The sequence below is a fragment of the Nyctereutes procyonoides genome, unplaced genomic scaffold, assembly GCF_905146905.1.
Source record: "Nyctereutes procyonoides isolate TBG_1078 unplaced genomic scaffold, NYPRO_anot_genome, whole genome shotgun sequence".
Taxonomy (NCBI): Eukaryota; Metazoa; Chordata; class Mammalia; order Carnivora; family Canidae; genus Nyctereutes; species Nyctereutes procyonoides.
The window spans coordinates 47,992,050-48,011,534 of record NW_026575140.1 but is presented as its reverse complement, the minus strand read 5'-3'; the positions used below and the strand labels follow the sequence as shown (position 1 = coordinate 48,011,534).

The following is a 19,485-nucleotide window of genomic DNA, read 5'->3' as shown; positions in this document are numbered from 1 at the left end:
AGGTTCAGTTAAATGTGTGGGTGCCAGAGCCATGGCAGCTTCTTCCTCATAATCCTTGTCATCCAGATACTTCTCGGTGCTCTTCAGATCCCAGCTGCCAGGAAGTGGAACCAGGCCAGTCCCAGCCCTGCCCCTGGGGAGCTGGTGATTTTTTGGAGAAACAGGCTTGCAGCTGATAGAGGGCCAGGGCCTACCCAGGGAGGACTTGAACTGGCTTTGGAATATTTGAGGGGCAGCCTCAAATATTTTAAGGCTAAGGAATTAGAGAAGCACTCCACCCCTACCCCCATCTCTGACCCAAGAAACATGGTTGGAGCTCCTTTAAAGGTGGGACCTGTGGCTCTGATTACCAGGCATCGGCCTGAGCTCACTGTCCCTTTGATTTTACTCCCTTACAGTGAGAGCAGAGAGGGGGTCTGTCTCCATACCAGCTTTTCTGACAGGTCTCTCTGTGCCTAGAGGGAAATGGATGCTTGTCCTTGCATGTCCTCCTGGCTTCTAGCCCACCGTGCCTTCTGATTGCTTTCCTGGGATGCTGATCACAGGCATTGTCAGCCTGAGATTGGCCACACAGGGGCCTTGGCCATTTCCACTGGCACATGTTTGCCATCAGCAGCCCTCTAGGGGATTCTCTGAAGAGAATCAGTGGATGCCTATCCCTTGTCCCCACATTCCATCCCTCCTCTCATGGAAGCATCTGGATCCTCTGGCTGTGCTCTAGCCATCCATAGCCGCCCCATCTCCCCCAGACTCCCCAAAAGAGACACCCTTAGGCTTGTGTACTCCAGAGGCCCTGTGCTTCAGAACATCTGGGGAAGACTGCCCTCCTCCCCCAGCCCGAGCCTAGCACACAAGCTGTGAGGAAGGGCAGTTGGAAGCATTTACTTGACTCAGGTGTGAGGGCCCAGTGGGTTTCCCTGCGCAGGATTTTGCCCTTCAGGAAGGGAGCTGGTCTCTCTGGCAGCAAGAGAAGAGAGACGTTGAGAGCAGGGCAGCCTGGTGAGCAGCTTGCCCACTTTCTCCCTCCCAGCCTTTGAAGTGCCTGCCACCTTTGCCCCTGCTCTGCGTCTCACCTGCTCCCTGGCTAGCCTTTAGCTGTGTGCCTGTTTCTTCATGTGAAGTCCCATTTGTTGAGGAGACAAGAACACTTGTACTCTGTGCCATCCTTCAGCTTTCAGCTTGCAGTTGCTTTCAGAAACAGATATGATACCATCCTGGTAGGGTAACCTCGTGGTGGTCATGCCTCTCCTGCCTCCCTCCCCCTTGCCTCTTAACCTGCCTCCCCACCCCCTGCCTCCTAGCAGTAGAGTCTAAAAATACCCTATTTCCACTGAAGGTTTTTCTTTCCACTGAGGAAAGTGAGCTGATTGAGATGGGGGTGGGGGCAGGAGGAGCTGGAGGTGTTGTATTCTTGAAAGGTGTTAGAGACCTGGTGTCCTGGTCTTTGGCCAGGTTCTGTGTGGACTGGCAAGCTCCCTGGAGACCCTGTCACTGGGACTAGGAAATCTGGTCCAGGGGCATAAGCAGAACATGGCAGGAGCCGAAGAATGGAACCCATAATCTAAATCAGCAGTCATTCATCAATCTGAAATTTGATGATTTAAAACTTTGTGAAAACTTGAGGGAAATAGAAGCAAATAGGATAGGATTCATGTTAGTATAATATCTCAGTCTGGGGTTTGGTGTTCAATTCCCAAGGAGTAAGGAGAAAACAGGAAATTCTCCTTTTTCTCTCTATTAGACCTTCATCTGAGTCTTTCAGCCCCTTAACACTGGAGACATGCTTGGAAAAAAGGAGAGTTACATAAAGAGCAGTGAGGTGGTCACTCTGTTGTTAGTCAGCCAGGCCCTGTGACAGGGGTCCTTCAGAGAGTGCCAGCACTGCTGTGTCATTTTACTTTCCCGTAGGGCAGCCTGCTGGCACCACCCCTGTGGCTCCCTGGCTTTAGGTTGGGGACCCGGAGTGAACCACACTTCCTGACGTTTGCCATCTCTCCCCTAGAGCAGATTCTCAAATCTCAGCTGGGTCAGCTGTCCAGAGGGGCTCCTGCTTTGTCACTGTCACCTCAGTCTGGGGACAGCTTAACTGGCCATCTTCCTATGTTCTCCAAAGTAGGACAATAAAGATGCTTAGTAACTGTGAGGTCTGAATTCAATCTAACTTGACAATTGATGACTGACTGCCTTCTCTGTGCAAGGGCGGGACTCAATGTGTGCCTTCAAAGGTATGACCTAGTGGGGAAAAGACTGGAACACAGGTATTTGGGCATTGTGCCAGGAAGATGAGAGAAGCACAGCGTCTCTGGATTTATCCCAATTCTGTGTTTCCATTTAGGACTGTTCCATTTAGGATTGTTCCATTTTATTTTATTTTATTTTTAAGATTTTATTTATTTATTCATGAGAGACAGAGACAGAGAGAGAGAGAGAGAGAGGCAGAGACACACAGGCAGAGGGAGAAGCAGGCTCCATGCAGGGAGCCTGATGTGGGACTCGATCCTGGGACTCCAGGATCATGCCCTGAGCTGAAGGCAGGAGCTAAATAGCTGAGCCACCCAGGTGTCCCTAGGACTGTTCCTTTAAAGGTGCCCCCCCCCCCCCGCTCCCCATTGGCATCAGAATCTTTTTCAGTAGAGAATGCTGCCATGAACATATGCTCTGTTAACAGCCACTTCACCCAGACTGCACAGGGGTCCCATACAGGGGTTGAAATAGTAACAATCGGGAAGGGAGTAGATTAGCCAAGATTGCTTGGTTGCAGATAACAAATGCCAGTTCCAGCTTGCCTAGGTAGAGGACAGTTTGTCATGACAAGGATGGGCTTCCCAGGATCCTGGGTGTAACTGGACCTGGGGAAAGGGACTGAAGGGATCAGGAAAGCCCTCCACATCTTCTCTTGGCTGTACCTCTCAGCACACCGGCTATACCTTCCAACAACATAGGCTGTCTCTGCTCCTCAATCCCCAGTGGGCATGCAGCTGCCTCACAGTGCCTGCATCTATAGAGGACAGCGTCACCTACCCAGAGAGGGGGCCCAGCTTTCCCCAAGCTCAGGGCTAAGCTCCAGAGAGGAGGGGAAGCTGTGTGGCCCAACTTGGGATGTGTATTTTCCTCCTGCTGCCATAGAAGGCATAATACAGGAGAAGGGGGGTCTGTTGGCTTGCTGTTGGGGCAGGTGCCCCAAGAAGTATCCACTGCCCGGAGAGCACAGTGATGGCTCTTTAATCCCCATTCTTTCTATCTCAGATCTGGCTGAGATGGAGAGCAAAATAAATGAAAAGTGGTCCTCTGGAGTTATTCTTCCTCTCATAGCAACCAGGGAACTACTGTGATGCTTTTTTCTCCCCAGCCTCCCACAGCAGGCTGTAAACCTGCTCTCAGACCCTAAACGAACATACGAGCTGCATTTTGAAGCTAGTCTCCCAAGACTCAGCTGGATTTTTAATCTGGTGGTGGCAACCGAAGCAGCTGGTAGGGAACAGGGCTCTGGGGCATTCCCCAGGGGGGCAGGCCTCGGGGCTGCTGCTCTCCAGCTGGCATTCCAGACAGCCCTCTGCAGGCACCTTGAGCCCCACTCAGCATCCAGAAGAAGTGTTGGCCAAGAGAGGCCGGCCTCAAGCGGGCATTAAATCCCTGAGTGTGCAGATCAAATGAGTGGATCAAGGAAGCCTGGCTGACAGGAATGTCTGTGGCAGGACACATCAGTCGGAACGGGCAAAGCTTTTTGGAAACTGACCTTTTAACTTCAAATGGGTCTGTTGGTTAGAGATAGAGTTTCCGTGGCTGCCTCAGGATTGGTTGGAACGCATGACTAGAGCCAGGGAGGCAGTCGAAGGCTTGTGACAACAGCAGAATTGGCACCAGAACTGTGGGGGCCAGACACAGTGCCTCCTCCTCTGGGTATGTATATGGTAATAGGATGGTTCTGAAGAGACGAGCTTCATTTGGTGGGGAGCCCTTTAGAGATCTTTTTCTTTTCTTTTCTTTTCTTTTCTTTTCTTTTCTTTTCTTTTCTTTTTTCTTTTCTTTCTAAAGATTTTGTCACTTCCAAAGAACAAAATATTTTTTAAAAAATTTTGAGTTTCATGAATTCATGAAAAGTGACAATCTATTAAATGTTTGTTCTTTTCCTCCCTGCATGGTGTGTTCATTGAAGGGACTTCAGTGGTCATGCTCTCCAGTCACTTTTCCCATGTGGGCACATGTGCGGTGACACCGTGGGCAGCTTGGGCTCTCCTGCCCCTGGGCCTCCCTCATCTCACCTCTCCGGCTGGGCCTCTCCAGCTTTTGCCTTTGCACACTCCTATCCACCGAGGAAACCCCATGTTAGCCTTTATTTTCCGTGACACATCAATTTCACCTTTCCTTTCTGCTCGGTTTGCCTACGGCTCCTGCCTCTGCCCCTGAGAGCTCAGTGGAGCAGAGCCGTGGCTCTCTGGTCCCCGTGGTGTCCTGCGGGTGCAGCAACGAGGCCATGTCTTCTTGCCCTTCGGCTGAACATCATCAGGAATTGGTTTCCTGGTGATTAGGGTGATTGCCTGCATTTTAGGATCCACCACAGTGCTTAGGTGTTATTTCTCCGTATCTTCTCCAAGGAAATCCTACATGCTGGATTAAGTTTTGTGTTTTTGTTCATGCTCAAGGGCACCATTGAAAACCACATTTCACCAGTCGCATGGTGGCAGAGCTGGTGAGGGGAACGGGAGTAGAGTGAGTTTGGCCAGCGTGATTTGCATTCGAGTGTCAGAGAGCATTGGCCTCTGAGAGAGCACCTGGGCTCCCTTTGGTGAGAAATGCTTCCTAACAGGCCCTCTCTTTGCTCACAGGCATGGGCTGATGCCTTTCGAAGCAGCCCTGACCTCACTGGTGTTGTGCATATATATGAGGAACTGAAGAGGAAGGGGGTCGAGTTTCCCATGGCAGACTTGGACGCTCTGTCTCCCATACACACACCACAGCGGGTAAGCTTACAGCTGGCATTTTCTAGAAAGACCTATTGCAGAACAGGCAAGCCACTGCCACCACCCTTCTGCTACTCTATTTGAATTATTCAGCTTGTCATCACGCTTTCTTAAAGCTTGAGGGCATTTCTTTTTAATAACAAGGGGGAATGCAGGAGTGAGACAGCTGGTTGACTGGTGATTAAGTGGCAGCAGTGTCCCGTCCCCCTCCCACCACCCCCGTTTTCATCTGACTGTGGAAGAATATAATAGAGGGATCAGTTCCGACATTTTTGTGGAAATGGCTGCTTGGGTGGAGCCATCCATCCCATGAGGGCCCTAGCACCTGCTTTTCAGAGGCCCCAGGAATGTGGTGTGGGGGTGCTGGCATCTTTCCTCTGAGAGCACCAGAGCACCTCATTGTTGGTAACACAGAAGAGCTAGATGATGTCACTGACCATGGAGCAAAGGGCAGCTTTTGTTTTTTTCGACTGTCAAATAGATCTAAATTTTATTTTGAGCTAAGAGTGTTCAGCAATATCCAGACATCCTTGAATCCTGCCAGCCTTGGAATCCAAAGACCAGGGAAGGCCCATTTAGGGGCCTACCATGGAAGCTTTTACCAGGTGGGACAGCTCTGTCCTTCCAAATGAAAAGCATGCAGTGATGGACACTCTTCATCCTGGAAACTAGTATCTCTATTGGCTGGGAATCAGCCCCTGGCCCGGAGGGAGAGCCAGGAAGCTTCAGGATCTGGGAGATGTACCTTGTCCCAGCACACACTGCCTGCTGGCCCCATCTGCCCATCTCTGAAATGGGGACGAGAAATCCAGAATATCTATGCAGGTCTCTTGCATGGATCACAGTTAACGTTCAAGAGGCTATCTGAGATGCTCAGAGGGAAAGCACCAGAAATTATACTTTGCAAAGCATTATTCTCATTATGATCCTTCCAAACCACTTACTATGTTTGTGGAATCAATGTAACCTGTTTTATTCATCTAATAACGACCCAGAACAGTGTTGTTGTGTCTATAATTACAAAGAACATTTGGTAAATTGCATAATTACTATTTATATTAGTCTACTCATAAGGCCAAAATATAATCTTCTGGTACCAAATAGGGATTCATGATGAGCAAAACTTCGTAGTGGGCCCCCTCCACTCAGATTCTGAGGTGGTCTTGTTAATGGGAACCCTGGCCAAAGCTCTCCCAGAGCGCCCTCAGTGCTGCCTTTCTGAAGGGCCTTCATAGTCTGTGAGGTAAGTAGAGGGAGGAGCCCTTGGTTGCGCCCTTCATGGATGGAGAGACTGGGTGCAGAGGGGGCAGAGGGATTCCTCGAGCCTCACAGGTTAGAAGTAGAGCCTCTGCCTGCTGCTGTGGCAGGAAGTGCTACCCGGGCTGGGGTAGGGGCCAGGCCCAGCTGCACAAACAACTCCAAGTGAATGGAGGACTTATGTTGTTGCCATGCCAGAGCGTCCCTGAAGTGGATCCAGCCGCAACCATGCCCAGGTCCCAGTCGCAGCAGAGGACGAGTGCCAGCTCCTACTCTTCACCTTCTCCTGCTCCGTACTCCTCTGCTCCACAGGCCCCGGCTCTGAGCGTGACTGGTCCCATCATGGCCAATTCAGAACAGGTACTTGCATACTTCTGGGCCAGAGGCAAGTTGGCTGACAGTCCTCGTTCACCCTTTCTGGAGACATATGGAGACCTTCCCTCACCAGGCACTGTGCTAGGGTGTCAGTGGCGCACAGACAGAAAGACCTAGGCCCCATTCCAAGGGCTCTCCGTGTACTGGGGAGACAGAGACGGTCCACACAGTGGTGGCAGAGTTGCAGGAGCAAGAGCCAGGAGTTGAGTACTGCCTGGAGGGTTGACCTGGGACCTGGCGCTGCTGAGGCTCTCGAAGCTGGTGAGGGAGGCCTGTCTGAGAAGGCCTGGGGCCAGAGGCGTGGAGGAGCGAAGTGTTCAAGGGAACAGCAGGTGGAGAGTTTTGGAGGATCAGTACAGGTGTGGGATCTAAGAGACAAAGGGTGAGGCCAAAGCACAGCGATGGAGTTCCATTGTGAACAGCCTTGTGAGTCACGCGGAGAGGTTTGGATTGATCCTGTCAGGAGCCACAGCCATCAGAGGCCGGTGACGCGAGCAGCAAGGTGACGTGGAAGCAGAGGCCAGGATGCGGGAGGCCCTTAGGAAGCGCCCTTCCTGCCTTTATTTCGAACACTGCCTACCTTCCCCGAGTTATTTCCTGAGAGGCCAATGCCGTTTTAACCCCAAACTAGATTTTTATAGACGAGTCACAGAGTCAAGTATTTAGATGAATCTATAGAATTTCCAGTAGTTGAAATTTGAGAATTGACCACATTTAGGGGGGGGGAAAACCTGTTCTGGTGATTATATATTTTAAATCCTTAATTAATATTTGTGACAATGTCAGGGTTACAGAAACTTATTTAAACGGAAGGGTCAATGAAGAGGTGTGATTAGTGGAAGTGTGCCAGGGCTGCTCACATTTCCGTTCTCTGCTGGCCCCAGGAGGCGCACAGTGGGAGGTGAGCTGGAGGTCAGGCAGCCTGGGCTTGAGTCCCTGCGCCGCTGCTCACTGTGAGGCTTCAGCCAGGTCATTTAAGCCAGTTGGGTCAGTAGAATGGGGCGATAGTCCTTCCCTCTCACCCCATGAAGAGTCGTGAGCTTGACAGGCAGCCCGAGAGGCCTTATGGTAATCACCAAGTGCTGTGAGTACTGCTGAGGAGATTAAAACCCATAGCTAAGGGCAGCCCAGGGCATGATCCTGGAGACCCAGTATCGAGTCTCACGTCGGGCTCCCTGCATGGAGCCTGCCTCTCCCTCTGCCTGTGTCTCTGCCTCTCTCTCTCTGTTTCTCTCATGAATAAATAAATAAAATGTTAAAAAAAGAAAAAAAAAACCCATAGCTAAAATGTGGCCCATACGATAACTGTGGGCTTCATTCGCCCTTTCTGCCCTTTCTCATTATTCGTAACGGCCAGGACCTGTCCCCAGAAGGGAAGCCCTGGGGAAGAAGGTCTCCAGAGGCTGTGAGCTCTGCTTCCAGGGGCAGCAATGTCCCCCTTTCTGCTCAAGGGGAAGTCTGACATGTTTGGAGTTGTACTGTCCCTGAGACCCTCCACTGACTCTTCTTCAGTTGCATGGGAGCTCGGAAGAGCCCTCCCAGCAGCCAGAATGGTCTAGACCTCCAGAAGGGTCTAGAATGGGCGAGAAGGCATGGGTACTGCCCCTGGGGGAAGATGGAAACAGCCAGTAGGAACCCAGCCCAGCCTAGAGGACCCCAAGGGCTTCTGGGCCCATGTGGTCTCTGTCGTATCCCTGAGCTTCCAGGGCCAGAAACCTCTTCTGTCTAAGACTTGAGAGTTCACCCACCAGTCAGAACCAGAGGGAAAAGAGTCTCTCGGGACCTAACCCAATGCCCTCATTGACCATTTGTCTGTTTGTTTGTCTATCCAGCACAGATTTATTGAGGCCTCCTGTCCCTATCCCTGTGCTGAGAGTCCCTACTTGGACTCAGCAGAGTCCTTGCCCCAGGGCAGGTGGGACAGGATGGGGTGTGTGGGCTGCTTGTTTCTGCCTCGGAGAAGGGGGAGGGGAGAGTCAGAAAAGGCTTAAGTGAGGACAAGAGGTGTCATTTGAGCCAGGTCAAAATGCAATTGAGAGCCATAACAAAATCCAGCTCTCTGGATATTTACTAGGAAAGGGATTGGGTGAGTCCTAGGTGCATGGGTGCCAGCACTGTGTAGGGTCTTCACTTCAGTTATTCCTAGCAACCCTGAGGTGTAGGCATCGTTTTCCCCTCTCTGTACCTGAGGAGACTGGGGCTCAGATAGGTTAAGATCTATCCCTTATGGTGTCCCTACTGCAGGAAAGATGGCCCAGGCCCAGGCTTTGGGGAGCTCTGATGGATGAGCAGGTAGGGAGCTGGGGTGGGAGGGGATCTCCCCCAGGTCTTCTCTTGTCCCTCTCCCTCATTCTTGCCACACCAGAGAAGTCCAGGGAACACTGGCCAGCCCCTCTGAGGACCATAGTGCTTTGAATATAAATCCCTGGGGCCAGCATCTGTAATGATGAGGTTCCCGATGAAGACCCCAGCCCGGAAGGGCCCTTGGGGATCACATGCTCTATCACTTTCTTTCTTTTTTTTTTTTTTTAATTTTTTTATTTATTTATGATAGTCACACACACACATAGAGAGAGAGAGGCAGAGACACAGGCAGAGGGAGAAGCAGGCTCCATGCACCGGGAGCCTGACGTGGGATTCGATCCCGGGTCTCCAGGATCGCGCCCTGGGCCAAAGGCAGGCGCTAAACCGCTGCACCACCCAGGGATCCCCTGCTCTATCACTTTCACTTGAAAGTTCAAGTAGGGATGGAGGCCAGAGAGATGAACTCCCCACTCAAGTTTCTGTGGTGGGAGGGCTGAGCCACAAACCAGCTCTGTCCATGTCAGACCCAGCACTCTTTCCTGGCAGAGTCACTTGTGACAAACTCTTGGTAACCAACACCCCGTAGGTTGGGCCTTGCTGTCCTATTCTCTTCTCTCCCTCACCCTCACACACAGACCAGAGTGAGACAATAAGCCTTCTAATGCCGAGCATTTAGAGATGAGCATTTAGAGGCGTGACCTTGATGTCGCAGTGAATGGGACTGTCACCAGACAGGTGCAGCTTGATTGACCCTTTGCTCCCTGCTTTCCTCCTCACTTCCCTGCCCAACAGATTGCCAGGCTTCGGAGTGAACTGGACGTTGTTCGAGGAAACACAAAAGTCATGTCCGAAATGTTAACAGAAATGGTCCCTGGGCAGGAGGACTCATCTGATCTGGAGTTGCTGCAGGTGAGGGGATGGGGGATGCTCATCCTGTAGAAGCTGTGGACCTGGGGGTACACCAGTGAGGCAGGAGTGGGGCCCGGAGCCCTGTAGGCTCGCACTCAACCTCATGCTTCCTGGGACGGGTCAGAAGCCAGTACCAGGCCCTCTTGTTTATGTTCCTTTGTAACATTTTTTTTCTCCCTGATTATAAAAGGCCAGTTGCAGAACGCCTGCCTATCAAAAGCAAAAAGAAGTATAAAGAAGAAAATACTCATTTTCTTGGATTCCAGCACCCAGAGATAGATAACTACTGTGGAAGTTTGGATGCATTTTCTTTCAGACTTTTTTCCATGTTTGTTTTCATTTCGAATGTAATTGAGGTCCTATTATCTGTACAGTTTTGCATATCAATTTGCTTTCTCAACACTATGTCATAAACATTTATGACAGGACCTCATCAACCTTTCCTGCATGCCGGAGACCTTGTGGCCACACTTTACCCCCCAAGATGGTCCTGAGACAGAGAGGAAGTAGAAGCTTTTCTTTTCTTGCATACTGAGGATTCCAGGCTGGGGTTGGCCATATTATGATTCCTGAGCATCTGTTGCCAGCTGGCCTCCCCACACCCTGGATGCCTTGCAGATCTGGGGGGCACGGCAGAAAGGGGCCCGGGAGCAGGGTTGGCCTATGGGGTCACCCTCAGACCAGAGTCAGGGATCCTGGCCAGCCAGATACAGAGCTTGCAACCAGATCTCCCCCACAGCTGTCTCAGATGACTTTGGCATGTGTAGAGAGTGGCAGCAGCACTGCCTTTAGAAGCAGTGACCTTCTGGAGGGGTGGAGAAAGGATGCTATAAGCTGCAAGTGCCAGATCTCTTCAACAGAAGGCAAGATGCTTGAGTAAACAGGTCAGGAGCCAGACTGGCTTGGCGAGCTGGTGAGAGTGCCTCACTGCCACGTGCCTGCTGCCGCTCTTCTTGTCTGGCATTCACAGTCCTCAGTCTTGGTCCCCCAAGTGCCATACTTCCCACCCTGCTATTGGCATACACTTGCAGCCTATGAGGGCCCGACTCTGATGACTGCAGCCTTCCACACTGCACATAGCCAAAGTGACCATGCCTGGTCCCAGAATGCTTCTTGTTATGCCCTCTTCCTTCTTAGGAATGAGGGTGGGTGGAGACCTGCCCTGGGCCTGACCCAGAGTGAAGCAGAGGTACGTGGAGTGTGGTCCAGGCTCTGAAGGAGCCCCTAACCCAGTGCAGGAGGCAGACAGGAAACAGCTCATCTCCATGAAGCCATGACGTCAGGTTGCTCTTAAAGCCAAGCTGAGTACCCTCAGCCAGCCCAAATAAGGAGCCCGGAGTGGCCTCTCCCAGACCTCACTTTTTTTTTTTTTTCCAGACCTCACTCTTAACACCTGCAGCAGTCCAGTCTTGCCTCTGCTCAGCAGGGTCTAGCGCCCAAGTGCCACACTTTAGGGGACTCAGCATCCTGTTAATGCACCACTGACCCCTGTTCCCAGCCTGCAGGGGGAGTTCTTCCAGACATTAGCTGCTATGTAGAAATCAGATCAGTCCAGAAACAATCCAGAAACTGAGAGGGCCTCTTGAGGCAGCTTTGTGCTGTGTCAGCATCAGAATTCCTGCTGACAGGGGGTTTGCAGTGGACAGAGCTGAGCTCCTGGCAGCAGGGGTGGGCTGAACAAAGCCAACATGCTTCCAGACAGCCAGAGCAGACCCAGACAGCAAGCATACTCTGTGTGTGTGTGTGCGTGCGTGTGTGTGTGTGTGTGTGTGTGTGTGTGTGTTTAAACAAGCCCATCAGCCAAGACAAACAGAACCTAATCTCCTGGCGTCAGCTCACAGTTTTCAAAAATAGGTTGCTTCCCATGACGTTTTCCTTCCCTCTGTTTTGTTCTAACTCCAAGCCTACCAGCCCTCCCTGGTATCTTATAAATCAAACAGAGAAAGAATGGTTCTGGGTGCCAGTGGGAGGCTGGCCTTTCAGCACGGGAGATTCAGGAATCAGGCAGCTCTGTGTGAACGGCCACGGTCCTGCTGGCTCCTGGCCTTGCTCCTCCATCATCTCTGACATCTTCCCTCCTCGTCTTCCTGGCCAGCAGGAGGCCAGCTGAGCAGGGGCTCCCAAGGGCTGGGGCCATCCCAAACAGCGAGACTTCCACATGAGAAGATGATACCAGCTGCTTGGAAAGCGATGGGATTAGAATGTGCCCCAAGAACCCCTCGGTTGAGCTGGAGGGCAGCCAGATTGCTCGGGGTAGAAGCTGTCCAGAGCTCACCACGCTGGCCAGGGCCATGGAAATAAACCTGTTTGTCACCAGCCCAAATGTTCACGCCAACAGAAGCTGCTCCCGACTCGAGTATAAATTGCTGGGTAGGAGGTGGAAGGAATGCAAGGAGAGGGAATTGGAGGTGTCAGCTCCAGGATGCACCAGTGTGGCGGACCACTATCATAGGTGGTCATGTCCCGATTGCTTCCTGGGCCTCGCAGAGCACTCTCAGGTGTGGCGCTGGAGAGCTACTCCTTGTGCTGTGCTGTCCGCTTAGCTGTAGACCCTGAGGAAAACTGAGGCAGGGTGCCCAGAGGGAATGCTGTGTGCCAGGCGGAACCCTCCACTCCCTGAGCTGGGACAGACCTAGGCAACTAGTCCAGCTCCACACATGTGTTCAGATTCCATCTACAGCATGTTACCTGGTGTGCTCACCTCATTTTACTTAGCATTTTCTTGTCATGACAGGCTGTTTCAGCCCATGGAAGCACTCCCCTTTCCAAATGCCTGTCCTGTGGGCACCTAGGTGGCTCAGTTGGTTAAGTATCTGCCTTTGGCTCAGGTCATGATTCAGGAGTCCTGGGACTGAGCTCCGTATCAGGCTCCCTGCTCAGTACAGGGTCTTTTTCTCCCTCTACCTCTCACCCTGCTCAGGCTCTCTGGCTCACTCTCAAATAAATAAAATCTTTAAAACAAATAAAAAGAAATGCACGTCCTGGTTAGACTTTGGGAAGCACCAAAGGAGGGCAGAAAGAACCTCTGGGTTCACATCCAGGCCCAACAACTGATGGGCTGGGTGATAACTGGGCAGCCCAGAGTGATCACACTCACCTTGGAAGGATGGAAATCATCCATTTGAGGGGTGCCTGTGTGGCTCAGTTAAGCATCCAACTCTTGATTTCGGCTCAGGTCATGGTCTCAGGGTCATGAGATTAAGCCCTGAATAGGACCCTGCACTTGGCAGAGTCTGTTTGAGATTCCCTCTCTCCCTCTCCCCCTCCCCATCCTCTTGCTCATGCTCACTCTCTCTCTTAAAATAAATAAATAAAATATATTTTTTTAAATGTCCGTTTGGGGTGGCTGGTACAGTGCCAGGCACAGGCAGCTCATACAGAGGTTGGAGCTCCTGTGATTATTATTGGTACATCCTTCTATACAGCAATCTAAAGTCTGTCTTCCTATAACTGCTACCCTGGTCTGTCTTTAACAAAAGAACCAAAGTCCTCTTTCACAAGGTAGGTCCTTAAATATTTGAAGACTGCTATAAGCCTGCCACGGGCTAAGTCTATGTTGGCAGCCCACCTTTTTGGATGACCTGGCAGTTCTCAGCAGGAGGCCACAAAAATCCAGAGCTTCCATCAACCTAAAACCTTTCATTTTTTTCTCATGGGGCTAGTAAGCCATATCTTTCCTCTCCTGTGTGTGGGCATTTGGGATCAGGCCTGAAATTTGAGACTGCATCTATGTCTTCAGCCTGTGAATCCAGTTTTGGAAGTCTTGAAAGATCTTGAGGCTGTTGTCCAGTACTCTCCTAAATTAGCCTCTTGAGCTTTGTCTTCAAATAATAGTAACTTTTAATTAATCCAGTGATGCCAAAATTGGGCATTCCTGCATGGCCATCCATCAGATAATAAAAGAAGCTCTCCTCCACATTGTTTCTTCAAGTAGCAGATGGTATATCCCCTCTTGCTTCTCGCATCTCGTTTCAACAGGGATGTCCAGGACCATTTTCTCTAGAGAAATCTAGTTTATTCTACATGTTTAGCTTTCTTATTCCCACTTCTCTTCCACAAAGAGTTTCTTCTCCTTCCCCCTTCCTTTGCAGCTATAGAAAGCAGATCTTCAGGACCTTATTCCGTGTTCCTTAGATCTTGGAGAAGGTTCAGAGGAAACCTGTAAGGATGATTAAAAGATTGTTTTGCGAGGTGGGGATAAGAATGTCCCTTGAAGAAAAGATAAAGGCATTGGGATTAATTAGATGGAAAGAGGATATTTTAATATGTTCTGATCGGTGGAGGGCTTTTGTACAAAGAACGCTAACCAGCTGTTCTTTCCCTCTGTTGAGAACCATTGGACCTAGGAGGAGGCCAAAGCCGAAATCTTCAGCATGTAGGAAATGCCTGTCCTGGCTGTTGCACAGTGGGAAGGATGACTGGGGTAAGCAGTGTGCCTTCATGACTCAGGACCAGAAGAAAGTCGCTCTGTGTGGCTGGTTTAGAGGAGGAGGTAGGCTGAGGAAGGTCTCCCAACTGCACCCACCATGGATCTGGCTGCGGGTAACCCCATGGAGGTCTTGCAGGCGGCCAGCTGGTATTTGGTGGCAAAATCTCAACACACTGGTCCTCCTCCTCTCTTTGATGTCTTTTTTCTCACTGTCTGATTTTTTTTTGTTTTTAAGATGATGACTTAGGGGCACCTGGCTGGCTCATTCAGTGGAATGTGAGACTCTTGATCTTGGGGTTATAAATTCGAGTCCCATGTTGGGTGTAGAGATTATTTAAAATAAAATCTTTAAAAAAAAAGATAGTAACTTTAAAGCTTGAAGGAAGGAGATGGTAAAACTTTCGGCAGACACCCTGGGATATCCTTGATTTGGAAACTCTAGGGCAGACAAGTTTAAGCAAAACTTTTTTTTACAGTCCTCTGGGTGACCCTCTGGGATCAGAGCATGTGAGGCTGTGCCTATGGATTGGAGGTCATCTCACCCAGTGCCCCAGCTGAAGGCTGTGGGGAAGAGGTAGCAAGTGCAAGGACAAAACAGATGTTTCTGGTGCTTATGGTCCGTGAGCTCACCACATTCTGTGCCCTGGGGTCTCATTCTTCCTCCACGCTGAAGTCATAATGTTAGAGCTAGCAGAAATCATCTGGTACTTTCCAAACATTTCTTTAAAGTAGTCCGACCCTTTTCCCCACAAATAAAATTCTACAGAGAACTGCAATGTTTGAAGAGATAAAAGCAGAGCTGCCCTGGCTGCCATAGGGTGGGGTGTCCCTAACCCCATGCCATGGAGGCACCTCACTGGCCCTCTGCAGAATGTCACCACTTTTCTGATCCCCCTTTTCCTACCCAGGGAGAGATAGGCCCAGAGGGTGCTGGAGAGCTGATCTAGACATGGCTGCTGGCTGGCTGGCTGCCACTTGGTTCCCAGCATCCAGAAGGGCCTGGGCTCCTGGGGGAGACTGAATGCAGCCCCCTCCCCTTTTCTGGCTAGTGGTTCTGGTGCTTTGGACATTTGGAGCCATGTTTTTGAGACACTCCCTGCAGTCTTCTGAGGGATCTGGTTTGGTTTTCCTTTGACTCTGGGGGACTTCCATGCGTCTTACTCTTTCTTTCCAGCCTTCCACTGATTGGGGTGGGGGCGTAAGGGCTCATCATCATTTATTGAAGATAAACAAGCCAGAGGCTCTGCTGGAGGAGCACTGGAGACCTGGGGCAGCAGCAATGAGTAGAGGTATGTCCAGAGTGCTGTGGCAGTCTTGAAGAGGTAGAGGTTGAGGGGAGTCCCCAGGAAATATTCTAGGGGGACAAAGAGTTGGATAGCTGGGTAGCTGCATGGTAAGCTAGCATTGTAAAATGTTAATGGTAGGTGGAATCATATTGGGTACATGGGATCTACTATAATATTTTAAAATCTTTTCTTTACATTTGAAAATTTTGTGATTGAACATTGGGATGGGGAAACATTCCAGGACCTTGAAGGATGAGTAGGAATTTGTTTTGATGGAAGAGGAGCAGAGGAACATGGCAGGCAGAGGGCTGACTTCTCAGCTTTCCTGAGCAGTAAGAGCTAGTACCTGAGGCCATCTGCTATTCTAGAAAGTCTGAAGTATGTTTGGAAAAGGCGTATGGCCCTGGGAGTTGATGCTGCCAGCTTCTGCCAGGGTGGCCTAGGACCTCTTTCCATCTTAGAATTGGCCTGCAGTTTGGATAGGAAGTCACTGACCTCTAACCTTAGCCTCCCCAGCCCTAGGGAACCAGGGCTTGCTGTTTGGTCACGAACACCAGACAGGCCACACTTCCCTGACCCGGGCCTGGCTGAGGTGGGAAGGAGTGGGCTCAAGATCCTTTTGGGCTCAAGATCCTTTTGCTCATCAGAGTTTTTTTTGCAGAGACTTTGAGTGCTGGTCTATCTCATCTATACGAGACACATGCACATCCAGGAAGAGAGAGTGACACTCAGAGTGGCCCAGGAAGGGATCATCGTGGCAGCCTGCAGAGAGACAGGCACCATGTCTCTTCCTGCTGTCCACTACCCAGCCTCCTGTGTCCCCAGGCTGTCTTTCCCATTCTTCTGTTCCCGCACATTTTGGCTGGTTGCCAGTGTGTCTTCCAAAGCACTAGGCAAGATCTGCTGTCCAAGAATGGCCAAATGTCGGGGTTTTTTTGTTGTTGTTGTTGTTTGTTTTTTGTTTTTTTTGTTAATGGGGGTTGGTCTTCTAAAGTTAATCCATATCCATGCTCCCTTACTTGCCCTAAGCACAGGTGCTCCCTGCACTCTAACAATGTATCATAAATACTACGATTTTTTGCATTGTTCACTTCAGTCCTGGCTGTTGGAATCCTTCCCATGATCTAATGTGATTGCTTTTTTCATGAGTTCATTTGTGTGGGCTTTTGTGTTTCGTTTTTCATTTTAGCCTTCACTCATGAGCATAGCTTGTTCCTGTAATTAGGGTTTCTGCTGGACCTTTGGCTTTCCTGTATACTCTGACTGTCCCTCCAGTGACTGGATTTGACCTGTGAGTGTCTACCAGCATCCATGGCCGTTATTGTGGCAATCCATCACAGAGTTCTGGCCAGGCTCCAAGTTCTAGGCCGGCTCCCAAATATACCTCTCATGGCTGGCCTGGGGTATGAGCTGTTCAGAATGGTGGAGAGTGGAGATTTTGAGATATTTCACTCTCTACTGGATATGATGTTCTATGCAATTAATTTTTGGTATTTGTTATTTTTTTAATTTAAAAATATATTTATTTATTTGACAGGGAGAGAATGCGTGAACACACAGGGGGATAGTCAGAAAAGAAGAAGCAGGCTCCCTGCTTAGCAAAGAGCCCTAGGCCCTAAGCCTCAGTTCTCTGTCCCAGAACTCTGGGATCATGACCTGAGTGGAGAGAGGGTCAGGAAGAAGGCTAAGGTGGTCTAGATACTGAGCAAGGACAGTGGTGGGGAGCTGGTCATTTGCATGACCAAGGATTCAGAGCACTGTAGATTTAAGGTCTCCATCCTTCTTCCTCCAGCCTCAGCCTGCTTCTGAGCTCCCCTCCTCTGTGACACCTGCTGGTTGGGATTCTAGTCTCCACCGGGGCTGATGTGGCCAGGGCACAGCTGGTACCTGGAGGCACCAGGTCAGGGGTAGGGAGAGAATTGTGACTATCCTATGATTTGCTGGCAGCCCTCTCCTTCCAGGATCACCCTGCCTTCTCTCCAACCCAGAATGGGAGTCCTGGGAGAATCAAGAGTGGGAATCTGTTCATAGAAAAAACTAGAAGGTCCAGACACTGTCCCTATGGCCAAGAGAGACTTGACAGCAGCATTCTGGCTGTGCAGAGGACCAGCAACAGGGTAGAACCAGGACAAGCCTGGTATTTCCATAACCAGATAGACAGGGCCCAGCAATCCAGAGAATCGCCAGTGAAGCTTTTTTGCTTCCGGTGAACACCAGACTATTTTGGATGCAGCTGCCTAAATCTAGAAACCTTCTGTCTTGACAGCTACTGTTGTGGTGGGGTGATTCTGGGCTGACCCATGTGGGTCCGGCTGCTTTCCTCAGCTGCCCCTGCTCTTGGGGAAGGAGCCTCCCACAGGCTGAGCAGCCAGGGGAGGAGTGATGGCAGAAGTAGTGTCCACACTTGGTGTCTGATTGGTCATGATCTACTTATTCTGGAATGGGCAGGTCTGTCAAGATCACTCCATGGCTCTTACCTGCAGGATCAAGCCCAGGACACTCACTGTCCTCCGGTGATGAAGGAGGGGTGTTTGTGCATGTGTATGTGGGTATGCACACAACTGTGTAAGGAACATTGTTTAGGTACCTTGGATAAGATGTGGATGGAAGAAATGCAACTTACCTTCATTCATTAATTCTCTCCAAAGCATTTAGGGAGTATCTCCTAAGTGTCAGTCATGGATACTGCAGAAACAGGGACGAGAGATGCCAGCTCTGCCCTCAAGGAGCCCCAGTATAGAGGGGGAGGCAGATAAGGAGCCCAGCCGTAATGCCCCTGTGTGGTGAGCGCAGTATTGCAGGACACTGTTGGGCACCAGAATTCCTTGGTGTGCGTTTAGCCACCTCTGTGGTTGACCCTGCAGGTGATGACTGGGCCTTTTCCCTGTGTGTGGCCTACTGTAGGGCTTGGGGGCATTCCTGGGGCAAGAAGTGATGGCACCTCCCTTGTGGAGTTTATGATCTAGTGGGAGGGGAAACCTAATTCTAGCCAAGCCAGCTGGATTATGAGACAAAATAAGGAGCTGAAAAGAGGTCATGTATGTGTACAGTATCTAGAGCAGTTACATCTACCAGAAACATTTCACAAGGAAGTGGTCTTAGGGCTGAACTGTGAGAAAGAAGGACCTCTGCTCTGTCCCTTCATCCCCTTCATTCACTGGGTCATCAGCGGCTTCTGGTATCCAGGTGGATGGGGATAGCATCTCCTCTCTGCTTCACCCCCATTGGGGCTTGGAGCTTTTTCCCCAAGCTGTTCTGGTAGTCAGGGGTGCTACAGTGCCAGTTTGGCATATAGGGTGGCAAGAAGCCCTGGCAGGTAGTTAAGGGAGCTCCACAAGCAAGTTTCAATGAGAGTATGAGTCAGGCTGCCATTTGGAGCCGGGGAAGCCTGCAAATGCCATGCCATAAAGTGGTAAGGGTCTGTCTGCAGGGAGACAATCCTCCCAAGGGTAGAAAGGGCTCCAGTGGTGACTGGGGGTTCATCAGAGTCCTCTTAGGCCAGCCTGGGAGACATGTCAGAGCTTGCTGAGTGTGTCAGACATGCCACCAAGATGTACCTAAATGTGGTCATAAAGTACACTCTCAGTTGCTGGGAGCATAAATGAACTGCTGTCATCTTTTGGAGGGTCTTCTGCCATTACCAATTACCAGCCTGTATTCTAAATGACCACATATGCTTTCACCCAGAAATTCCACTTCTAAGAGCTTGTCCTCTGGAAGTACTGGCACAAACACAGGAGCCTGTGTGCGTACGAATGTTCCTTGCTGCATTGTTTGGGTTAGCCAAAAACCCTGAAGCTAAATGCCCAATAATAGAAGCACCGTGAGACAGTCTGATCCATGCACAGAGGGGTGGGGGAGGTGTACGAGGCATTGCGGGAAGGGTGGTTGAGAGTATTGTGTTAAAGAGGGAAAAAAAGCAAGCTGCAAAGAATCCTATTCTTAGATGTAAAGAACATTCTGT

General features: G+C 50.4%; 1 protein-coding gene across 3 annotated transcripts in view; it reads left to right on the top strand.

Moving 5' to 3' along the window:
- The window catches only part of TOM1L2 (target of myb1 like 2 membrane trafficking protein), a 121,355-nt gene that overhangs the window by 80,446 nt on the left and 21,424 nt on the right, over positions 1-19,485 (top strand). For all 3 annotated transcript variants that reach the window (XM_055304903.1, XM_055304901.1, XM_055304900.1), the window contains exons 5-7: positions 4,827-4,961; positions 6,417-6,578; positions 9,690-9,806. In XM_055304903.1, the coding sequence (XP_055160878.1) occupies positions 4,827-4,961; positions 6,417-6,578; positions 9,690-9,806 (414 nt within the window). The remainder of the gene's footprint in view (positions 1-4,826; positions 4,962-6,416; positions 6,579-9,689; positions 9,807-19,485) is intronic.